We start from the raw sequence: 26,496 nt of genomic DNA, 5'->3' as shown, positions 1-26,496 counted from the left end.
AAAAACCTGGGAAATGAGTGTGGACCACAACATAGCATTTACACTCTTTCTGTTGCTATTTGCTTGCATTTTTGTTTTTCTTCCCATCTTATTTTTACCTTTCTAAATTCAATTTTTCTTGTGCAACAAGATAACTGTATAAATATGTACACATATTTTGTATTTAAGATATACTTTAACATGTTTAACATGTATGAGACTGCCTGCTATATAGGGAAAGGGGTGGAGGGAAGGAAGGGAAAAGAAGTGTTTTCAAGGGTCAATGTTGAAAAATTATTTATGCATATGTTATGTCAATAAAAAGCTATAATAATAAATAAAAGAAAAGAAAAGAAATTCTTTTTTGAGGATTGTAACATTTACCAATTTTTCAACTAAATCAAATCTGAGCCCATAATAAAATTTCTAATTAAATTTATGGAATTTACAAATAGCTGTTTGGGTTTATGAAATGTATAAAGAGTTCCTATCTTAACACATTCATTGCAATAACAGTTTATACTTCTATGTTACTTTAGAGTTACAAAGAACTTTCCTATTTATTGCACCTTGATATAAAGTTAAAACAAATTTCTTATAGTAGATAAGAGAATCTTCTCTTCCCTCTTTATCCTCATTTCTTAACAATTCTTTAATGGAATTTAATTCCTAATATAGCCTTAGAAGGTATAGCATGAGATCGATATAGTTAAACAAAAAAGGGAAGTTATTTGAAAAGATTTTTATTATATTTAGAGCAAGAAGGGAATTGAGTTATCTAATCTTATTGAACAAATATAAAAACCAAGACCCAGAAAAGTAACATTCAAAATCACACAAATATTAAGTGTGACCAGGCTCCTAAACTATCACTTTCCATAATTCACATGACCTTCCTAATAGCAAAGCACCAAAAGAATATACAATTTATGTTAGGTTCACTCTATGTTTTTCATTGATGTGTTTTTATTGCTAGACAGACTTCTAGGACCATACTTTATACCACACAAGTCTAGTTCATTCTCAGGTATGGAGAGACAGATTGAAACATGTAGCTCACCATTCCTTCTCAAACTCCAAATCAGTTGCTTCCCCTTCTCTGCATGCACTCTGATTCCTTCTGAGGCCACCAAGGGAAAGAAAGCTGTGGCTGGCAGCAGCACCTGGCTTCTGCTCTACTTAGAGACTTTTCAATTATACATTTTAATCATTCCTATTTTTCTCACCATATATCCCTGCAATCTGAACTTTATCCCATCCCAGGTCTAATGATTATCAGGAATGCTTTAGAAAAATTAGAAAAAGTCATTCCTCATAAAAAGTTTTGTGAATTTGTGATTCAGAAAGCAAAAAGAGACAGCAACTCACTGGTACTCCTGGCATCCCACGGGGTCCATCTTTCCCTGTGTCCCCAGGAGGCCCTCTGGGTCCTGGTGGGCCAGGAGGTCCAGGAGGCCCAGCTTGTCCTTGGTCACCCTACAACGGAGAAATGAACAGATACACAAATGATCATACAGGACAATGTTCTGAAGCACCTTTCAATCATTCTTTAAAAATTTGCTTTCTCAACTACCTTTTGGCTCAAATGATTCACATAAGCAAATGGTGAAAAGAATCCTAGAGAGACATAAAACAGGCATACCTGCTAGCCACTTGTCTGACCACAGGAAGGACATATTTCATGCAATGTGAACTGACTTGGTGCAGTAAAACAGAGAGATACTCCAAGTGGCCTGGCCAGGCCTGGCCCTTGGGAACAGTATTACATCATAATCACTTTGCTTGAAAGCAAAGTTATCTACTCCTTTGGAATAAGTCCACAAGAATAAGTTTTTAATTTTATACTTTACTTATAGTGTCAATAAAAAAATAGTTGGACTTGCACTTTAGACAGATGCATTTCATAGTTAGGTAATCAATAACACAAGGATCTTTATAAAACTTAAGTCATTCTTAGCTTAGTTCAGAATGACTTCTTAATTTCTAGAAGCAGAAGGTTCTGAAAACATCTCTTACTGACTTCAATTGTAATAAGTTAACTATGGGGAAAAAAGAAAAGGAAGGGCAAAAAGGTAAAATATTTTAATTTCTGTGAATTTTTCTTTGAAAACTCACAGTATCATAGGATGATAGTTTGAGATTGGGAAGGATCTTGGAGGAAACTGAGGATCAATTAAATGACCTGACCAAAATCACAGTTATTATGAGCCTGAATTGAGCCCAGGTGCCCTGACTCCAAGAGCATTCTCTTTTCATAGTGCATTCCATAATGCAACATCTTGCATCTTACAAATATTCTACAAATACAGCTTATTAAAATTATTTTCCTTTGGAATGTTTTCAAGACAACACTCCACCATTAAGAGCTATAATATAAGCATGCAAAGTAATAATTAAAAGTAAAGAAGAAACAGACTTCAGAGAGAAGCAGCACTACCTTAATGAGGCGGCGTTTAATGAGCTGCTGATCAGCAGAGAGAAACCCATGATTGATTTTAGGAAACACCATCTGATCAGGCAGTTGAGGTCAAAGGTTGAAGTTCAGAGGTGAGAGAGTTGAGGAATAGACATCAGAAGGCCCAAGAAAGAAAGAAAGATACAAGCATTAGACTTATCAAAACTAATAATAGGAGAAAAAAAGAACCAGTACTTGTGTCTTAAACTAGAACCCCAGCCTGATTGTTGAAAAGAATAAAGCTATGGAGCATGGTCCGTAAGATTAAGTTTTTAAATGCAAAAAAAAAAAAAAATTAAAAACAGTTATTTAGTTCAGAGGTTGTTTTGTTTTGTTTTAAATTGGTTTTATCTCACAGCTCCAGATGCTCTTCTTTGCTTTTCTACAAGTAGAGGTTCCAAGAACAAAGTACCAGTTCAATTTTTCAGCCAGGATTTTCAACCAGCATAACATTGCATGAACTTTTATGCCATTTTAGTGATGACTGAAGGCCAAAAGCTCTTACAATAGTTTAATCACCTGGGTGTTAGAACACACAGATAAGAACACTGAAGTGCTACAATCCCACATAATTCGGACTGAATAAAAATGCTAGGGTATTCGAAGATCACTTTACTCATAACGAGTTATTTAAGGTGAATCTTCATCTAAGAAAATTTTATTTTAAAAACTTAGAATGAAATCTCCATGAGGCAACATGTATTGATAGCTTTTACTCCTAGAGACAGATGAAAAAACTGACTTTCAAGAGCCCAGTGAACTGTTTGCACACACTCTTATGCTGATTGAGGAACCTGACTGAGCAGGCATATATTTCAACCACAAACCTTGACGGTGAGTATCTGATTACTGTGCAGAGCCGCAACTGTGGGGAAGCCTGGCAGACCCTACAGATACAGCATGGGCACCAAAACAACATGACAGAAACCATCACACAAACATTGCATTAATGGACAAACAGAACAAGCAATATGCCCAATGGGGCATATGGACTACTACTAGCTTCATTCATTATGAGGCAAACAAAAATTAATACAAGCTCTTCTTCAATTGGTATAGAAAAATCAGAACGAGACTCTTTACACTGACCATTTGATGGGAATCAGGTTTGCTGTAAATAATCTGTGGCCCTTACTGAACAGTTTTCTAGAATTCTAATTGCAGAAGGTATTCCATGGATGGCTATGGGGCATGTGCTGAATACCAACATATTATTACATAATGGTAGCAATGTTCTGATGACTCAAAGACACAGAGCATACAATCCACACATCCATTTTCTAAAAATGGACAATAACACACAGTGAACATGGTCAGATTAGAAACAGTGTTCAATGAGTCTGACATGTGCTTCAAAATATCTCTCTCATATCATATGATTACTCCCAATTCAAATAGTCTGTTTTCTCTTGCTTGAAGAAGTGAGAATACTATCAAATGGCTATCTATCATCTATATTGTGAGCAAGTCTATGGCAAGGTTGAACTTTTATACTCTAGTTAAGCATATGTAATTTTTCAAAACTCCTATATTTTAAAAGAACAAAATGTTCAGAACCCTTAATTATGAGAAAAGACCAGATAAAAATTTTGCAGGGACATTCACTTGAAAAGGATCATAATGGAAAAAGGAGAAACAAATCAGTTTTATGAACTAATAGCGCTGGTTCCTCCTTTCTGGAGAACAGACTATTGTAGATATTAAATTGGGTAGAGATGAAAGACATTTTTTGCCCTACTCTTACCACCTTTCCAATATTGTATTCTGCAAAATTGGAGCACTCCAGCAAAAATAATTCCCCCTCCTTGTCCTTATTTTTTTGTTTAAGCATGATTTATAAATATATTGAATTAAATAGCAAAAACAACTGCAGATGTCTATGTCCTCCCTTATTTCTCTAGAGGTCTCTACAAGGATAAAAGTTCTCTAGTGTTAGAGACTTTCATTCTGATAATTGCCAAGTATGCCATGTCAGCTGGTAGGGTGAACCCAGGAGGTAAAAAGGGGGTTGGCCTTTGAGGCAGGAGGTTATGTCTTATAGGTGTTTCCTAGAGAAAGTGAGGGGATTTTAGGACAGCAGCACTAACTCCAGGTGTCTCCCTTCTGCAGATCCACCTAAGAAGTGCTGAGTGGGCTAGGCACAGGGTAATCCCAGAGGAGAGAAAATATAAATGGCCAGCTTTGCCATAGGCAGAGGAGAAGGATGTGGAGAGAAATAGAGGCAGAGATCTAGAGAGATTCAGGGAAGTAGAGAGAAAGATGCAGAGACATACATACACTTGCTCTTACTTCCTGCTAACTCCTGCTGAGATTACCAATAAAGAAAGGTTGTTTGGCACCTTAACATCAGCCTTATCTTCATTTCTATCTGGGGAAGATTGATATGTATGGCCCTGGCAATTAGTAGCCTCAGAGATAGGAGGTTACACTCTAGAGTCTTTATTCTATTGATTTTCACCCACTTCCCAATTGGAGATTTTTATTTCTTTTGAGAAACTCAATGGACTTTTGGATGGACAAATAGACAGATACACTTATAGATAGTAACATTATTGCTCTGTTTGCCTTTGATTCTTATCCATTGAAGTACTGCTTGGATGGAACCAAAACAAAGGAAATTTATCAGCTTTGCCAAATTCCATTCTGATAAGACTGTCGTGGTTCAGAGGTTTCTGAATGACCAGTACTCTCCTTTCATTTTTTTTCTCTTTCTTAAGCAAAAGCCCTTTAAACATAGATCGTACACAAATACAGATATGCTGAGAGTTGGAAAACAGATGTGTATAATTTGCTTTTCTTTTATGGAGAAATATGAATTTATTAGATGGTAATGTGCCAAGCATCTTTACATCTGTGATTCATTAGCCCTATATTACACAAACTACAAATTCTATATGTAAACCACAAAGAATAAAAACTGATACAAACAAGCATATGAAGGACCAGAAATATAAGTAATGGTGATAAATCATGTCTCCTTAAATGGAATTATCTAACAAAAATAATTTAAATTTTAAAACATTTTAACATGTGCATGTTAGGCTTTACAAGTATTTTGAAATGATAATAAATAAGCAAGCCATTTCTCACATTCTTATCTGAATAAGACTAAAAAAAAGCGACCACATTTTCTAAAAGCCCATTTAAAAAACTCCAATGTAACAAATTCTGAAACGGAAAGAAAGATAATTGGAAAGATGCCTTTCATTTAAGATCCTAAATCAATGAAAACTTCTGTGTCCAGAAGCTGTTTTCAGATGCCTTAATCTTATTACCAAGAAACTTTACATACTTAATACTTGTAACTACATACTGGGGGGAAGGGAGCTCACTGAATGAATGGCAGAATAACTTTAGGAATCTGGCTGAGAGGAAACAAAAATGGGTCAAAATCTGTGACTTTCCACAGACATCCAAAGCTCTCTTCGTTAGTGAGTTAGTGAGCTCTGTTTAGACCTGAATATCATGCTGCATTGCATTCAGGTGCACAGTGTATATAACTGTTTCCTAAGATAGCAGCACATCCTCCTCCTTTGCCCACATCAGAAAAATGAGTAATTTGGGACCAGAAGTCCAAACTAAAGTTGCTAACCTTTCCCTTTCTATATATGTTCTTTATTTGGCTATTCTTAACCATCTTTTTTTTCCACTTAAAGTTTCTCATATTAATGTTTATGAGATCTCAGATTTTTAAAATGTACATTTTGGACATATAATCAACACTGTGATTTACTCTACTCTGCTTTTTCCTCCCCCGCCCCCAATCTAAGAGCAGAACAGAGAGTGAGGATTTCTAATCACATAGAAGACGTAGCTAGATCATTTGTCTTAAACAAAAATGACAAGTCTTATGAGTTTTCTTGTTTTACTCACTGTACTTAGTTACATTATACTTCATATTCACAGGGAAAGGTGGAGGAAAGGGAATGAAGTGGATAAATGCAAATTCTGGGTTAGGTTCATTCCAAAGTACAGCAAGAGGTGATAAGGTCATTAGGGTTGGAAAAAAAATTCTCTGAGGAATTTTCATGCATAGCCCCATATTTAGATCCCCAACATACTCACAAGTTAAAATAGTTCCATATGGATACATTTTTAGGATGAGCTAACAGTAGTACATATTGTCACTGTTTAAATGTGGATTTACAAGGCTAGCACTAAAATCTTTATTCTCCCCTGTCATTTCTGAGGTATGTTGTCACCCTGTGAGTTATGCTTTTTTATGCAGACATTGTTTTGTTTTATTTTTCTACATCACAATACTGTGGTCCAGTCAGAAAGGTTTCACTTAAGTGTGGTTAACTTAAATAATAATAATGAATGAATGTAAAACGATTTATTAAGCACTTACTAGGTGTCAAGCATTGTGCTAAGTATTGTGGACATAAATATAAATATGAGATGTGGAACATATACATTTAGGAGAGTATAGAAGAAAATATGGGATGGGAGTTTTGGTCTGAGAAGTCAGAGGGTTAATGAGTTAAGACATAACAGAATTCATTGACATGTTCTTTTCCACTAATAATGACAGTATTGAATTAATTATCGGTTTCAGAAGAAATGGAACAGGGAGGAGGGGCACAAAATAAAAATAATTATAAATAATTCACATTTGTGTGGATGCTTTACAGCTTACAGAGAACTATTTTTTCCTATAACATCCATGTGGTTGTACAAATATCATTATCCCCAAGTGACTCACCTCAAACTCATACTCCTATTAAGTGCTAAAGTTATGACTTAAACACAGGGCATAGTGACCTCAAACCCAATGTGCTTTCCATTACACCAAAGAAAATAACCCACTTTCCCACAATTAAGGTTTTTCTCCACAGTAATTAGCTACAATCTTTTCCAAATAAGTGAAATGGATATTTTTTTTAGTTTTATATCTCAGAAAACTTGCCTGGTATACAGATGGTTTGGAGTGGGTGTGGGGAAAAAATATAAGGCTTGGAAAAAGAACATAAAAATAAACCGGTTCATTAAAGCAATTTGCACACCTCCCCACAAAAAATGTTTTAAATATTTTAGGAGCCTGTATGCATAAGGTGTAATACAACTTTCCATAAGTAATTTTCCTTCTCGAAGCACTTAACACATGTAATCTCAATAATGCTCACAACACTGTAATAGGAAGAGGCACATGTCTTGTCATCTCATAATATTGCTGTAGAGACAAACAGTTTATTTAAAAGGCTTTGACCTTCTTAGAAGAAATCATTTGCATAGACACTCCTATCCAAAGTTTTCAGAACTTTGGTGGAAAAGATCTTAGGTATGTATGTAAATAAGTAGGAAACCTTTTGATTTTTGCATATAGCTCCAGTAAAAGAACTGGAAATGTCATGCAAGACTTAAAAAAACCTGACTTATATTGTTAAGTTGTAATATAATGTCCTCCCCTTTCATGATGGAGAAAACTTTATTTTTTGTTGAAGGGAAAAAGAGTGGTACAGAAATTTACTTTCTGTGATTTTTTTAAGGGTACACAGATTGTGAAAGCTTCTAGACTTGAACACAGGTCTTGACTTTAATCCTCTATCCATTTTGTCACACTACCTCTCATGGAAAAACAGTCTGTTATTAATTACTTTTTAAAGATACTTTTTAACTCCAAAATTCTTTAATGGAGGACATTCTAGATCTATCCAACTGAAAATAAGTTATCAACTTAAAAACACAAGCAATTGGGCAGAGGTGACAGATGAACTTTAGAAAGGAACTGAAATATACACTACCCCCAAAATCTGGTGTCAGTTATTCCATTTAATTGGGACCTAGAAACAAGAACATGGGAGAAAGTCCAATTTTGAATAGTCCTAGGTCATGTGGCCCCACATATTATTGTAAGGTAAGAATTGAAGAAAACAAGCTTTACCCAGAAGGAGGATATAGTCTAAACCATCTACTGAATTAGTTTAAAGAAAACCAAGGCAGAGAGGCTTGGATAAGTTAGAATATCCCAAGACCAGCATATTCAAGAATGGAGTCAATGCAGAGGACAAAACTTTTATGGTAAGAGAAAGAGACAAATCTTTCTTAGGCAGGCAGCCATATCAAGAAGAGAAATTTAGAGATGTTGAGTCCTCTTAAGGAGGGATTAATGAGGTCCTTGTACATTGGAGGGTCTGTTAGAGAAGTACTTTTATTGGTTAGAGAATATTACATTCAAAAAGGGAATAGAGAAGCAAATCTAAAAGAAACTGAATTCTGATAGTGTCAATAATCTTAATCTTAAAAGACTACTTTAAATTGGTAGCCACTTTAGCAAAATAAGATAGAAAGGAAAGAACTAATAATCAGGGTGTTCTTTTGTGGTTTCCTATAGAAGATGATGCTTAATATTTAAGACCAGTGTAACTTTGAAACCTTTTCCCTTTTATATTATTTTAAACCTCTATATGCTTTCATATAGAAGTGTCCTGAATTTTAAAAACTCTTTAAAAATCTAAACAAATAATTTTGCTTGAATTTCAAAGACAGTAGAAAAGGGAGAAAATTAGGAGTTATATTTTTCTTCCAAAGGTGATCAGATGACTTCCCCAAGATAAAAGAAAGAATAAACAAAGCATGCTTAACTGGAAATCACATAGGTTCGTATATTTAGAGCTGGTAGGGACCTCAGAAGTGATCAAATACAACTCTTGCATTTTATGAATGAGGAAACTTAGGCCCAGAGAATTCAACTGACTTGGCTAGGGTCATGCAGGAGGCAGGAACTTCCTCATTCTAAGTCTGGTGTTCTACTCATCACACCATAACAGTTTCTAGTCTGCACTTTATTACATTTAGGAGTTTGATTTAGGACAAGTAGTTTAAGTTCTGTGAACATCAATTTCCTTTCTTTCTTTCTTTCTTTCTTTCTTTCTTTCTTTCTTTCTTTCTTTCTTTCTTTCTTTCTTTCTTTCTTTTTCTTTCTTTCTCTTTCTCTTTCTTCCTTCTTTTTTATTTTTTATTAAAGCCTTTCTAAAATCGTCCTGCTGATCATTTTTTATAGATCAATAATATTCTATAACATTCATAAACCATAAATTATTCAGCTATTCTTCAACTGATGGGCATCCACTCATTTTCCAATTTCTTGCCACTACAATTTGCTGCCACAAACACTTTTGCATATGTTGGTCCCTTTTCCTCCTTTGAGATTTTTGGGATATAAGCCCAGTAGAAACACTGCTGGATCAAAGGGTATGCACAGTTTGATAACTTTTTAAGCATAGTTCCAAATTGCTCTCCAGAATGGCTGGATCCACCCACAATTCCACCAACAATATATCTTGTGTCCTGGTTTTCCCACATCCCCTCCAACACTGGTTATTATCTTTTCCTATCATCTTAGCCAATCTAAGAGATTTATAGTGGTATCTCAGAATTGTCTTAATTTAAATTTCTCTGATCAATAATGATTTAGAGCATCTTTTCATATGACTAGAAATTGTTTTAATTTCTTCATCTGAAAATTGTTCATTTCCTTTGATCATTTGTCAACTGGAGAATGGCTTAAATTATTATAAATTTGAGTTAATTCTTTATATATTTTAGAATTGGGGCCTTTATCAGAACCCTTACATATAAAATGTTTTCCCAATTTACTGCTTCCCTTCTAATCTTGTTCACACATTAGTTTTGTGGTACAAAAACTTTTCAAGTTAATATAACCAAAATTATCTATTTGGTGTTCAATAATGAGTTCCAGTTCTTTGGTCACAAATTCCTTCCTTCTCCATAGATCTGAGAAGTAAACTATCCTATGTTCTTCTGATTTGCTTATAATGTCACTCTTTATGTCTAAATCACGGACCCATTTTGACCTTATCTTGGTATATAGTGTTAGGTATGGATCAATGCCTAGTTTCTACCATAGTTTCCTTATCTTTAAAACAAGGATGCTACACCAGGTGAATTCTAAGATCTCTTCCAAACTCTTGATATTCCAGGACTTTAATCTAACTCAAAATATGTTAGATGTCCATTATGTGCAGAGTCACATAATATAATATTGAGGTAAAATGTCATCCTAATCCTCATAGTGTAATCCTCGTAGTGAGATATAATATTATATGATTATTCATATATATATATATATATATATAAAACAATGTAACAAAATTACTCATTTTCTTGGTAAAAGTACATAACAGAGCTATAAAAAATGTTGCATAGGACCTGGGATGGAAGAATGGAGAAATTTCTAATAAAGGAATTGGGAAAGTTTTATTGAAAGATATAGCATTAGAGTTGGGCTTTAAGGGATAAATATGGAATTTACCTGGAGAGAGGATTCTTGATCAAGAGAAGACGAGCAAAAGTTGTTGTTGTTCAATCATTTTTCAGTAATGTCTATCTCTTCATAATCCACATTTAGGGTATTCTTGGCAAAGATAGTGGAGTAGTTTGTCATTTCCTTTCCCAGGTCATTTTACAGATGAAGAAACGAAGGCAAACAAGATGAAGCAATTTGTCCAGCTAGTAAGTATCTGAGGGAATCATTTGATCTCAGGAAGATGAATCTTCCTGATTCCAGGCCTGGAATCACCTAGTGCATCATCTAGCTGTCTGATCTATCTAGCTGCCTAGATGGAAAGCTAGGGCATTTATGGAGAAGAAAAAATGGTCCAGTTTGACTGAAGTGTAGGGTACATTCAAAGACAAAAATTAGGAGGTAAGATTGAAAAGATAGGGTGGCTTTAGGTTCTGGAAGGCCATGAATGATAAGTAAAACAATCTGAACTTTTCTTAATGGACAATAAGGTTTTTAGCAAAGGAGTTGAAATGATGCTCCTATATGTAATGAAGATAAGTTTAATAGCAGGGTTAAGAATGGTTTTGGAAATAGGTAGAGAAAGAAGTCAGGTCTTCAAGCCTATTGGATTGAGGACTTATAGTAAGACTTATAGCACAACAGATAATGGTAATTTCTGTCTTCTGCCCATGTTATAGTTTAACTTCCCCAATTACTCTAGCCACTTACACAATTGATAAGCTAATAGTCATTAATAACCTGTATTTCCTCAAAAATCCATACAAATTAAGTCAACAAGCACTTCTTATTAGAAAGTACCTGCTCTACACTAAACACTATACTAAGAGCTGGAGTTACAAAGAAAGGCAAACATAGTGCTAGCCATCAAGTAGCTCACAGTCTAATTCAGAGAGACAACATTCAAATGACTATGTGCAAATATTATCCTTTTCTAATGTTAACTGAAGTTATTTGAGAATTTTTCTTACTAGGTTTAAGCTTCTTGAGAGCAGATATGATGTATTATTGTACTTTCACATTATCTGTATCTTCAGCACTTAACAAAGTGTTTGCACATAGTAAATGTGCATTTGATAAATATATTGAGTTGAATTAGCTGCTATCTAATGCATTACATTAGGCATTAGACTTGTAAAAAACTCTTTTGTAATATATATAGGCAGTGGTATGAGCAAATATTGTTTGTTCAATTATATAGTATGTCTCCATTTTTTATTCTAATATGAATATCATTATACATAACTAGCAGAAATATTTTTGTAAGAATATACTTATGATAGACACTATACCATGGACCAGTGGTCCTCAAACTTTTAAAATAGGGGGCCAGTTCACTGTCCCTCAGACTATTGGAGGGCTGGACTATAGTAAAAATAAAAACTCACACTGTCTCCGCTCCTCCGCCCATTTGCCATAACCCAGCAGGCGGCATAAACATCCTCAGAGGGCCACATCTGGCCTGCAGGCTGTAGTTTGAGAACCCCTGCCATGGACAATATAAGCCTCTCCAATATATAGAAAGTTAAGTAGTGAATGTCACTGAGATATGGTGAAAAAGATTAAGAAACATTAGTTATAACTTTTTTGGCTGGTTGACAAAAATCAAACTATATTGGAAAAACAAAAGTGGCATCTTGAGCCATGAAATCCACTGAGCTAGTCCATAATATAGTATTCTGATTCTGCTTGCCCGATTGCAGAGCATGTTCCAAAAGGACTATTTATGATGGACTGTATAACAAAAGATTACTATACCTAGAATTTGATTAAATGGTTCCCAGTTAAGGAAGACCAGATGGAGAAGGATTATTATACAATGCAAAATGGATTTCAGTTAGTGAATTACTTTAATCTACACAGCAGAAACTGTCAGAAGATAAACTAAGAATAGGGAGAAGAAATGATCAAGGACTGGTATGAAAGCCATATTCTATTATGTGAATGAATTTACTTTTCTGAATTAAGAAATCCTGGTACAAAATGTTCAATATAAAAATGTATATGTACAAATACACAAATGACACAAATTTTGTGATATTCAAATCTGGAAGCTTGCCAGTATTTATTATTGAGGATGAATTATGTTATTTTTACATGATTACTAAATTAAATTCTGATAAAATAAATCACTGTCAGAGAGGTAAGCATACTACTGAGTGATAACTAGTAAAGTTAATTTCACTCTGGACATTTTATTAATTTGCTAGGGGTGCATTGAATATTTGGACAAAATTTTAGGTTCAGTTGCTCTATAATTACTCAATTATTCCAAATGTGCAAAAAAGTGTGGTTTGATCTCAGGTCAAAGAATCTAGCAGCATTGTTTCACAGTGTATATTAGCATTGAAGAAGTGAAAATGATAATTGGGAAAATCCCAAAAAGAAGAGCAATATTCTCTAGAATGATACCTTTTGACTGCTTTCAGCATGCTTCATGCTAGCCAAATAATGCTCTTCTGATCTCACCAATTATTAATTCCTCACACTAATTCTGAATGATTTCCCAAAATACTAACTTAAAATTCTAAAAGTTTGAATTCTAAGAATGTGTCTAAGTCACAAAGTGGGATCAATTCTGGAATGTAAATTAGCTCCAACAATTCCCTTATATTTTAAAGGAACAACTAGATAAATGACAGATTTATGACATCTAATAACTTGATCTGTTGATTCTTTGAGAGTTGGGTTTGTCATAGTTTGAGAAAGGTTTCATTCATAGAAAATACAATGCAAAATGGATTTCAGTTAGTGAATTACTTTAATCTACACAGCAGAAACTGTCAGAAGATAAATTAAGAATAGGGAGAAGAAATGATCAAGGACTGGTATGAAAGCCATATTCTATTATGTGAATGAATTTACTTTTCTGAATTAAGAAATCCTGGTACAAAATGTTCAATATAAAAATGTATATGTACAAATACACAAATGACACAAATTTTGTGATATTCAAATCTGGAAGCTTGCCAGTATTTATTATTGAGGATGAATTATGTTATTTTTACATGATTACTAAATTAAATTCTGATAAAATAAATCACTGTCAGAGAGGTAAGCATACTACTGAGTGATAACTAGTAAAGTTAATTTCACTCTGGACATTTTATTAATTTGCTAGGGGTGCATTGAATATTTGGACAAAATTTTAGGTTCAGTTGCTCTATAATTACTCAATTATTCCAAATGTGCAAAAAAGTGTGGTTTGATCTCAGGTCAAAGAATCTAGCAGCATTGTTTCACAGTGTATATTAGCATTGAAGAAGTGAAAATGATAATTGGGAAAATCCCAAAAAGAAGAGCAATATTCTCTAGAATGATACCTTTTGACTGCTTTCAGCATGCTTCATGCTAGCCAAATAATGCTCTTCTGATCTCACCAATTATTAATTCCTCACACTAATTCTGAATGATTTCCCAAAATACTAACTTAAAATTCTAAAAGTTTGAATTCTAAGAATGTGTCTAAGTCACAAAGTGGGATCAATTCTGGAATGTAAATTAGCTCCAACAATTCCCTTATATTTTAAAGGAACAACTAGATAAATGACAGATTTATGACATCTAATAACTTGATCTGTTGATTCTTTGAGAGTTGGGTTTGTCATAGTTTGAGAAAGGTTTCATTCATAGAAAATAAAGGTTTTGGATGTTTCCAACAATACCTTGATTTTGATTTTTATGGTTTTTCATTACATTAAAAGATTGATCTTTTGTTTTAATTTGTCTGGATTCAGAATTCTAATTTATATCCACAAGTCATATCACCTCATTCTGACCATCATCCTTACCTCTTCCTCACAGAATCTTTGAATTTTCCATCAGTGTGGCTAAGACCTTTGCTGCTCTCTTCCAGGATACTGACTCCAAATCATATAATATTTCTCTCTACTCCTACCCTCTCCTTTCCTCATTTTTTTAGGTCTCTTTTATGTATACTTACCTCATTAAAATATAAGTCCTCTGAGGACAATGGCAGATTTGCTTGCTTAACTTTGTAAACTTAGTTCTTAGCATAATTTTGGCATATAGACAGCCTTATCTGTCTATTTCAATAATAAGCTTTTATAGATTCCTTAAAGAAGAGAGAATTTGAGTTTAAATTCTCCTCACATAAACCATAATATGCAGGAATTCAATGCATAGCAATCAAGTATCTCCACTAAAAGAGATACAGTGCAAAACAAATATTCAAAACATCAGCTTAGTAATGTGAGAAAATCCTTTTGGGACTTTGATAAAGGAAGAACAAAGTACAATTCTTTTTTATATGGAGGATAAATACCCCAAGTATGTAATAAGTGTGTAACCTATGTCAGAGTTGTTGTTTCTTTAGGAAAGTCAACTCTGAATTTCCTGATTCCTATGAAATTAAAATTTCAACTTTATCATATTTTTCCTTTAGTTTTAATTTCCTGATCATTGTTGATTTTTGCAAAATGAAATATAGCTATGTGCCATACTGTATATCATGTTTCATTTCTTAAATCCTCTATTTTTATTTGCATAAATAATTTCTCCCATATAGCCCATTTTAACCCTCTATCTCAAATTTTCACTTTCACTTTCCTTTTTCAGAGAATTTCAGAGATTTTTCAAGTACTGAAAATATTGGGGCAATAAATTATTCTAACATAGAAAGTAATGAAAATGTAGAACAAAAACCACAAGGCAAGTTTAAGTTTAACCTTTCCAAAGAGACAAGGTCATACTCTTGCTTTTGACATATTGAATCCTCCTATCAGGCCATGGAACTGGCCTGCACAAAACTGAAATGAAACTTGTGTCTCTAAATGTGAGGATAAATAATTTTTAAAAAATTATTAAAGTTTTTTTTATTTACAAAACATATGCATGGGTGATTTTTCAACTCTTGCAAAATCTTCTGTTCTAAATTTCCCCCTCCTTCCCCCACCCCCACCCCTAGAATACATGTTAAATATGTTAGAATATATGTTAAGACCAATATATGTATAATTTTTATGCAGCTATTTTGCTGCACAAGAAAAATTGGATGAAGTAGGAAAAAAACTGAGAAACAAAACAAAATGCAAGCAAACAACAACAGAAAGAGTGAGAATGTTATGTTGGGGTCCACACTCAGTTCTCACAGTCCTCTCTCGATTGTAGATGGCTCTCTTCATCACTGAACAATAAAACTTGTTTGAATAATCTCATTGTTAAAGAGAGCCACATCCAGAGGATAAATAATTTTAAGTCAAGAAAAGACATTGCAATTGAGTTAATACCAAAGGAATTCTTCCTCATTTATGGGGAATCCACAATACTAGGAGGGAAAAGTTTTCTATGTTCAAAAGCAGAAAGTTGAGCATATGTCATCCAATTTATCTAAGAAGAGATCTGCTTTTTTTCCTGTTGTCTAAGAGAAAGAGCAACAGTATGATACACAAAAAGACAGACGTATTTCATAAAGACCTGTTTTTCATCTACATAAGTCTCTGAGATACAAAGTATAAGGTTTACTTTTTAAAACTAGGTGGCCTTTGGTATATTCCATCACTACCAACATTCTACTACTACAAAATGCTCCAATTTTCTGATTACTACATGTCTGGTTTTTGATGGTGTTTTTTTTCCCTAATCAAAGGATGAACCTTTAACTTATCACTATTTAATTTTGCTTACCAATTACTGTCAATTCTACATACTTTGTGATATGGACATATCACAGAAGGGAGGAAGACAAATTTTTTCTTTGGTGTTAAACTCAGCCAGTAGATTTGATAATATGATTTGATCTGTAACTCCAATATTGATACTGAAATTATTCAGGTCTCTGAACTAGTGAAATATCTGGGGAAGTTTATGATTGACAAATTTAAATAACAAGTTCAGTGCTTCAAAAACAACAACAACAACAAGAGTTTCAGATCCTTCTTGTTGTCTTCAATTCTGTTACTATTTTTAGTATTTATTTTTCCTGAAATAAAGTCACCCTATCTTGATCAGGATAAAAGTATAACAGCCACTTTTAGAAGCCTAATGGCACTAGTGATCATCAAAGAAGTTCTGACCTGCCCTATTTCTGACTTCATTTGGTTTGCCCCTTTTTTGGGCAGTGTGGTAGTCACACAATGCCAGAAGTTCACAATATGGATGCTAAAATCAGTGTAGACAACTGGTCAACAAAGACCACTGTGGCTCAGAATTCCAGAACTCAGGATAGCCACTAGCCTTAGTGGCTGGTACTAGATATTTTAGGCATATGCCTTCACACCCAGATTGCCTATGAATTTTGAGCACTACATTGACTATGACAGCCTTGTCTGCATATCAGGAAGGAGAACACAAGGGATATGATATGTAAATTTATTTTTGCTATTAACAGTCATCATACAAAGTTTCTACAAAGTATAGAAGTTTGAAATTTCAAAGGGAGATTTAAAAAATTATCTTTGTATTTATTTCATTTGTCTTAATTATTTTCCACTTTTAAACAATCCACATTGTGCTATAGACATTCTAAAGGGATATGGAACTGCAACAGAATACTAATTATTAATCCTTGTATGTCTCATTAGTTAATTTACAAAGGAATGATTTTCCTCTTTAGTCTACATAACCAAAAAGTGTAATCTAATCTATTTTGTAACTTTCTTCCTACCCTATCAAATTTTCATAATTTGACACCAAAATGCATAATCAATATTTGTTTTGCTCATGGAAAAAAATGGTAAAGTTTTATTTTATTTTTGTATCTAAGATGAGACAAAGATATGCGATTCAAATACTCTTTAGTGAGACCCTATTCCAAACCCATTCTTTCTGTAAAGCTTTGCCAGAACAGTTACACAGGACAATCCAACTACCCCAATAATTCATTTTTCATTAGAGTCCCCAACAGGGATACTTTGATGGGAATATTTATGAGGGGAGATATGTCCATTAATGCAACTACACAACTGGAAAGAGAAAAAACAGAAAACATATGTAATATTTCCCGACACAGAAGTTTCTCAGAATAAAGTGCATAATAGGAAATTATTTGGACTCAACCAAAAACATGTGGATGTAAAGCTGCATTCTTTTTCTAAAGCACAATGGAAAATTCATGTAAAGTTCCAATAGAGAATTCCTGTGACTTTGTGTGCAGATCATTCATTCTTAGATAATAAGCCAAAAGTATATAGTAAGCAATATCTCAAGGGGTAAAGATTTGAAAATTGTTGGGGGATACTTCTGAATTTCTGTATTCTCAAGAAAGAGGCAAGTCAGTATGGAATCCTACTATTGGAAGTAGAAAATATGCCTTGTCTTAAATTATATTTTTGAAGAGATAAATTGTTATTTAATGTGTTACTTTATTCACACAATTAGGAACCCTATATTTTACTTTAGAATTGACTTAGTATTCATTGTAAAGGAGGGGTAGAGGTTTTCAGATTATTTTTTAAAAGATGAATAAATAACTTAAAGTGAAATATTAACATTGGAATCTCAGGATAATATGATGAGACTTCCTTTAACTTATTCTCAATAAATGTCCCTAAATGGAGTCTCATATTGATCAGTATTTTAAATTTTAGAGGCAAGCAAGTGATGCAATGGATAGAAGACTGAACCTGGAATCAGGAAGACATATGTCCCTGGGATAGTCAGTTAACTCACCTGCCTCAGTGTCATAATCAGCAAAATGGGAATAATAATAACACCTACCTCCCAGGGTTATTTTAAGGATAAATTAAGATAACATTTGTAAATCGCTTTACAAATATTAAAGCATGATACAAATATTAGTTTTTATTTCAAGCCATTGACAGGATCCAATAAAAAATTTCCTTGAAATGCTTAAATTAATTTGATTAAGCATAAAAAGTAATTTATTATCCTCATAAAATGTTCTTTCCTTGGTTCATGTGAAAATTAATAAAATAGATTTACCTCTTCATAACACATTTCTTTCCTTATCAGTTCTTTTGTTAGTTAAATAGAAATAGATCTGAAATTGATCATTATATTCATTAGGTAACATTTACAAAATACTGGTTGGGGGCCTTTTTGTGATAGGCAAGATGATCCTAGATTTAAGGATAAGTTATAGCTTTTTAAAAAATGTTTAAAAGTGTGTAAGCCTCTTATGATCTGTTTGAAGACCAGCCTAGTTAAGTAAGAAAAGACCTATCACTAATAATTTGGCATCAAGCAATAAATTTTTTAGCCATAGCAGTCCATGAACCAAAGAAATATAAATATACCTATATGACATCTCTCAAGATTAGAATAAATTCTACATAATGTTTAATATATCACATATAATTTAAATATATTGTATTAATATTATACAATACCGATGTAGCACATATACATATATCTATTATATATGTACACATACAGAGATGTGAGTATGCACTGTTGTTTTAAAAAAGGGCAGAGACTCAAAAGCTCATCAACATGATCAAGAGAATAACCATCACAAAAAATTTTTAAATAATTTTTCATATATATTGTAATAGGATTTTCTTTTTCTTCTTTTTTTGAAGGAAACTTGGAATTTTATTTAGGGAGTTCTTCAGAATCAATAAGTAAACATTTATTAAACATCTACTATATTCCAGGCACTCTGTGTATATATTTAATAACTAGACATGGAGTCAAGAAGACGTAACTTCCAATCTGGCTTCATATCTCATTAGCTGTATGACACTAGACAAGATGATTAACTTCTGCCTACCTTAATTTCCTCTTCTGTAAAACTAGGATAATAATAAAACCTATCTTCCAGGATAATTGTGAAAATAAAAATGGGATAATATTTGGAAAATATTTTGCAAACCTCAAATCACTGTATAAATAGTAGCTATTTTTACTACTATATGCCTTCAGTATAATATTTAGCCTTAGGATCTCTGAAAGACTGAGTGACTTGCTAATAGGTTAAAAAAAGCAGAACTTGATTCTTCTTGATTCCACATCTAACCCTCTATCTACAATATCAGGTTGCCTCTCATTAATAGGAACTAAACAATTAGAAAGAACAGTAATTGATGGACATGCCAATACTGTATATGAGAAATAAAAGATTTTCAAGGAAAAATGTTTCTCTGTGTATTATATTTACATATACATTATATGTATATTACACTGTGCACATCATACTTGCATACATACATATATTTTAATTTTAAAATGTTATTCATGTATGCACAATGCTCCTTTGAGACTGGACATGTAATATATGTGTATGGGTATGTGCACACGAGGAAAGAAAGAAATCTGAAGCTATAAGGACTATGAAAAGCATATGTTTCTTATTTCTTTCGGAGGAGAAACAAAAAATTTCATTTATCTAACTTATAAATGTTGATAAAGACAGTCAAAATATGCTGATTATCTAAATCTTATAAATGTAATCTAACTTGGAGTCAGTTCTTTTTATGTTTTATTTTTTCTCCAATTTCATGTTAAAACATTTGGTTTCATTTTAAAATTTTGAGTTCCAAATTCTCTCTCTCCTTTCTTTCATCTTACTGATGAACCTTATTGACAAACCTTCTCCTTGAAATACTAATCAATCCAATATAGGTTATACATACACAATCATGTAAAATATTTCCATGTTAGTCACTTTGTAAAGAAGATTTGAATAAGAAAGAAAGAAAAGAAAGAAAAGAAAAGAAAAGAAAAGAAAGTGAAAAGAAGTATGCTTCAGTCTGTATTCAGACAATATCAGTTCTTTCTCTGGAGGTGGATAGCATATTTCATTATGCTATCCTTTGGGATTGTCTTGAATTGGGAGTTCCTTGAGATTTTCTTGGGTTATTGTACTACAGTTCTTCATCATCCAATATTGTTGCTATTACAAATGACATTCTCTTGATTCTGCTCACTTCACTTTGCATTAGTAAATCTTTCAAAGCTTTACTGAAATCATCCTGCTTGTCATTCTTATAGAATAATAATATTCCATTACATTTATATATTACAACTTGCTCAGTCATACCTCAATTGATGGGAATCCCCTTGTTTTCCAATTCTTAGCTATTTAGAACTGCCATAAATATTTTTATACAAATAGGTTCTTTTCTCTTTCAGGGGATGTCTTTGGTATTGCTGGATCAAAGAATATGCAGTTTGATAGTCCCTTGGGTATATCTCGAAGTTACTTTTCAGAATGTTTGGATCAGTTCACACTTCACCAACAGTGCATTAGTGTCTCAGTTTTCCCACATTCCCTCTAGTATTTTTCATTTCCTTTTCTATTATATTAGCCATCCTAATAAGTATGAAATGGTACCTCAGAGTTGTTTTAATTTTCATCTCTCTAATCAATAATGATTTAAGGAATTTTTTTTATATGACTATACATCCCTTTGATTTCTCTGAAAAATTACCTGTTTATATCCTTTGATTATTTATCAAATGGTGATTGACTTAGTTCTCTAAATATTTGAGTAATAAGGCCCTTATTAGAGATACTAGCTGAAAAAATTCCCCCCACTTTTCTACCTTCCTTTTAATTTTGGTGGCATTGATTTTGGTTGTGTAAAAATGTAAACATTCTTAATAATTCTTGTGTCAAGGATCCTTTGTCAAAATCTTGTTTTCAAATACATAAAATGAAATATGAAGGCTTGCAAAGGAAACCAATTATGTTGACATACAGTTTTTGAAATGTTTTAAGAACCCAACTTGCAGATCCCAAGTTAAGAACTCTTGTTTAGGAGAGTTACCTATGGATTTTATTTTTATTTAAACATTCCTTCCATCATATTCTTTGTGCCATATTCATTTCATCAGTGGAAAAATTTCCATTTCAGCAGTTGCAGAAGGCCTTAGGAGGCCTACCTGGCTTTAAGAGTGGCAAACCAGACTTCCAAGGGCAGAGCCAAGATGGTGAAGATGGCACACATTTCTTTCTGACCTTCTCCTACAACATTAAGACTAATTAGCAAACCAGCCTCTGAATTAGCTCTGGACTGGGAGTACCAGAAGAAAATAATTTTGAAGATCACCAGAAAAAGTCTGTTTCAATTGGAAATGGGAGGGAGGCAGCCAAGCTCAAGCATCTGAGCACAAACAGCAGTGCAGACAGTGCAGAGTGCCAGGATGGGGTGGACTCTGTGTGGTGGAGAATCTATAATAGGAATCTACAGAAATCTATAGCAGTGTTGGCCACTCTGCCCTAGATGCAAGCCAGTAGATCAGCAGAGAAGTTATAAAACATCCAACACAAACACAAAAGGTCAATAGTGAATGCCAGAATCTCATGAGACATGGCCATGCCCACCTAGCACAAGGAATAAGTCAGCACTGATCTAGCGCAACCACAGCTGCTTATAGAAGAAGCCGCTGCTTATACAGGAAACTTGGAAAACCTCTCCTACCCTAAAAGCAGACCTTAACTTTTTAAAAAGATGAGTAAAAAAGTAAAGAGGACTATGACCATAGACAGCTTTATGATGAAAGAGAAGAACAAATTTCAAACCCTGAGCAGAGTAAAGGCAGATTGTCTGAAGATGAAGCCCCAAAAGGTAATATAACCTGGTCCAAATTAAAAAGGATCTTAAAAGAGAGCTAGGAGAAAAGAGCTAAAAGGGAAAGGAAATGAAAGCTTTGCTAGAGGGTTTGGAAAAGGCATAAAACTCATTAAAGATAAATTTGATAAAATGGAAAAAGAAAACAACTCCCAGAAAAGCAGGATTTGTGAAACAGAAAAAGAAAATAACTCCTTAAGAAAACAGAATTTGTGAAATGGAGAAAAAAATTCCATAGAGCAAAACAATTCATTTAAAAATTCAATTGGACAAATGCAAAAAGAAGTAAAAAAAATATGAAGAAAATAATTCACTAAAATTCAGAGCTAAACAAATGGAAATGAATGACTCAATGAGATAACAAAAATCAGTCAAGCAAAATTTTTAAAATGAAAAAATAGAAAAATGTAAAATACCTAATTGGGAAAAAAACTAACCTGGAAAATAGATTTAGAAGAGACAATCTAAGGATTATTAGATACCCCAAAAACTATGATGAAAAAAAGAGCCTAGACACTATTTTTCAGGAAATCATCAAAGAGAATTGCCCAGCTGTCATAGAATCAGAAGGTAAAATAATCATTAAAAGAATTCACCAAACACCTCCTGAAAGAGACCCCAAATTAAAACCCCAAGGAATATAATGGCTAAATTTCAAAATTATCAGACTAAGGAAAAATATTACAAGTAGCAAGAAAAAAACAATTCAATTACTGAAGAGCCACAATAAGGATTACTCAGGACCTAGCAGCTTCCACTTAAAAGGATCGAAGAGCATGGAATCTGATATTCTTAAAGGTGAAGGAACTTGGAATGCAGCCAAGAATAAATTACCCTGCTAAACTGAGCATTTTCTTTAAGGGAGGAAGATGAAACAGGTGAATTCCATTTATTTCTGATGAAAAGATCAAAGCTGAACAAAAAATTTGACCTCCAAATATAGAACTCAAGAGAAGCATAAAAAGGTAAAAAGAAAAGAACTCTTGAGAACTCTATTTCTGTTATGGGTATACATAGTGCATGTATAATTTGATTTTACTATTATAATATAAAAAAGAAACTAGAAGTAGAAAGGGGAATGCACCAGAAAAAAGGGAAAATGGAGGTAAAATGAGGGAAATTACATCTCAGTAAGAGGCAAAGAAAACCTATTATAACTGAGGGAAAGAAAGGAGGGTGATGAATATTGTGTGAATCTTACTCTCATCACATTTGGCTCAAAGAAAGAATATTAGACGTATATGGTTTAGCCAAGAAACTTCTCTTACATTATAGAAAAGTGGGAGGGGAAAAGGGGAAAAGGAAAGGGGTAAGCTAAATAAAAGGGAAAACAGAAATAGGGGAAAGGTATAAGAAAAGGGAAGGGTCTTTAAAGAGGGAGGACTGCTTGAGGTAAGTAGTGCTCATAATTAAAATACTGAGGAGGAGGGAAAGGGAAAAAGGAAAGAGAAAAATGGGACTAAAAAAGGAAAGAGAAAAATTGGGACTAATAAGATGGCAGGAAATACGGAATTAGTCGTCTTAACCTTAAATGTGAATGGGGTGAATTCTCCCATAAAGCACAAGTGGATAGCAGACTGGATTAAAAGCCAGAATCCTACAATGTATTGTTTACAAGAAACACATTTAAAGCACAACAATACATACAGAGTAAAGGTAAAAGCCTGGAGCAAAATCTATTATGCTTCAGGTGAAATACAAAAAAGTAAAGTAAAAAAAACCAGCAGTACCCATCCAGATCTCAGATAACACAAAAACAAAAATTGATCTAATTAAAAGAGATAAGGAGGGAAACTATATCTTGCTAAAGGGTACCACAGATAATGAAGCAATGTCAATATTAAACATATATGCACCAAGTGATGTAGCATCTAAATTCCTAAAGAGAAATTAAGATAGTTGCAAGAAAAAAATAGACAGCAAAACTATAATAGTGGGAGACCTCAATCTTGCACTCTCGGAACTAAATAAATCAAACCGTAAAATAAATAAGAAAGAAATTAAAGAGGTAAATAAAATACTAGAAAAGTTGGTATGAGAAATCTTTGGAGAAAACTAAATGGAGATAGAAAGGAATACACTTTCTTTTTGGCAGTTCATGGAACCTATACAAAAACTGACCATATATTAGGATACAAAGACGTCAAAATCAAATGCAGAAAGGCAGAAATAGTAAATGCAATTTTTTTCCAGATCACAATGCAATAAAAATTGCATTCAATAAAAGGCCAGGAGAAAACAGAATAAAAAGTACTTGGAAACTAAATAATCTGATTCTAAAGAATGAATAGGTGAAACAGCAAATAATAGACATAATAATTTCATCCAAGAGAATGGCAATAATGAGACAGCATACCAAAATGTGTGGGATGCAGCCAAAGCAGTAATAAGGGGAAATTTTATATCTCTAGAAGCTTACTTGTATAAAATAGAGAAAGAAAAGATCAATGAATTGGGCTTGCAACTCAAAAAGCTAGAAAAAGAGCAAATTAAACCCCCCCAATCAAATACTAAATTTGAAATTTTGAAAATAAAAGGAGAGATTAATAAAATTGAAAAATATTGAATTAATAAAACTAAGAGGTTTTTTTTTTTTTTAAAAAAACCAACAAAATAGATAAACCACTGGTAAATTTGATTAGAAAAAGGAAAGAGGAAAATCAAATTGTTAGTCTCAAAACTGAAAAGGGAGAACTATCACCAAATGAAGAGGAAATTAGAGCAATTATTAGGAATTACTTTGCCCAACTTTATGCCAATATATTTGACAGCCTAAGTGAAATGGAGGAATACCTACAAAAATATAGATTGCCCAGATTAACAGAAGAGGAAATAAATTACTTAAATAGTCTCATTTCAGAAAAAGAAATAGAATAATCTATTAATCAATTCCCTAAGAAAATCTCCCCAGGACCAGATGGATTTACATGTGAATTCTACCAAACATTTAAAGAACAATTAACATAAATACTATACAAACCATTTGAAAAAATAGGGATGAAGGAGTTCTATCAAATTCCTTTTATGCCACAGACATGGTACTGATACCTAAACCAGGTAGGTTGAAAACAGAGAGAGAAAATTATAGACCAATCTCCCTAATGAATATTGATACAAAAATCTTAAATAAAATATTAGCAAAGAGATTACAGAAAATCATTCCCAGGATAATTAATACACCACAACCAAGTAGGATTTATACCAGGAATGCAAGGCTGGTTCAATATTAAGAAAACTATTAGCATAACTGACTATATCAATAACCTAATTAACAAAAACCATATGATTATATCAATAGATACAGAAAAAGCATTTGATAAAATCAAACATCCATTCTTAATAAAAACACTAGAGAGTAAAGGGATAAATGGCCTTTTCCTTAAAACAGTCAGTAGCATCTATTTAAAACCAACAGCAATCATCATATGTAATGGGAACAAATTAGAACCATCCCCAATAAAATCAGAGTGAAACCTAGTTGCCCACTATAACCATTACTATTCAATATTGTATTAGAAATTGTAGCTTTGGCAATAAGAGAAGAAAAAGAGATTAAAGAAATTAGAGTAGGTAATGAGGAAACCAAATTGTCACTCTTTCTGGATGATATGATTGTATACTTAGAGAACCCTAGAGTATCAACTAAAAAACTATTACAAGCAATACACAACTTCAGCAACATTGCAGGATACAAAATAAATCCACATAAATCATCAGCATTCTTATACATCACTAACAAAATTCAACAAACTCCATTTAAAATAACTGTTGATAGTGTAACATATTTGGGAATCTATCTGCCAAGGGAAAGCCAGGAACTATAGAGCCAAACTAGAAAACCCTTTCTACATAAACAAAGTCACATCTAAGCAATTGAAAAAATATCAAGTGCTCATGGATAGGTGGAGCAAATGTAATAGAAATGACAATACCCTTAAACTAATCTATTTATTTAGTGCTACATCAATCTGACCCCCAAGAAACTATTTTGCTGACCTAGAAAAAATAACAAAAAAATTCACCTGAAAGAAAAAAAGGTCAAGAATTTCAAAGGAATTAATGAAGAGAAAAGCAAATGAAGGTGGCCTTGCTATACTAGATCTAAAACTATATTATAAAGCAGTGGTCATCAAAAACATTGTTACTGGCTAAGAAATAGAGAAGTTGATCAGTGAAATAGATTAGGTTCACAGAACAAAATAGTCAATGACTATAGCAATCTAGTATTTGACAAACCCAAAGGCCCGAGCTTTGGGGATAAGAATTCACTATTTGACAAAAACTGCTGGGAAAATTGGAAA

General features: G+C 33.1%; 1 protein-coding gene across 1 annotated transcript in view; it reads right to left on the bottom strand.

Moving 5' to 3' along the window:
• The window catches only part of COL25A1 (collagen type XXV alpha 1 chain), a 535,802-nt gene that overhangs the window by 135,424 nt on the left and 373,882 nt on the right, over positions 1-26,496 (bottom strand). Inside the window, exons 8-9 of the mRNA XM_074272507.1 lie at positions 3,262-3,321; positions 1,348-1,455 (exon numbers count right to left, since the gene is read on the bottom strand). Coding sequence (XP_074128608.1) covers positions 1,348-1,455; positions 3,262-3,321 — 168 coding nt within the window. The remainder of the gene's footprint in view (positions 1-1,347; positions 1,456-3,261; positions 3,322-26,496) is intronic.

This window comes from Sminthopsis crassicaudata, chromosome 6, assembly GCF_048593235.1.
Source record: "Sminthopsis crassicaudata isolate SCR6 chromosome 6, ASM4859323v1, whole genome shotgun sequence".
In the NCBI taxonomy this organism is placed as follows: Eukaryota; Metazoa; Chordata; class Mammalia; order Dasyuromorphia; family Dasyuridae; genus Sminthopsis; species Sminthopsis crassicaudata.
Note: the sequence above shows the minus strand (reverse complement) of the source record. Positions and strands in the feature narration are given on the sequence as shown.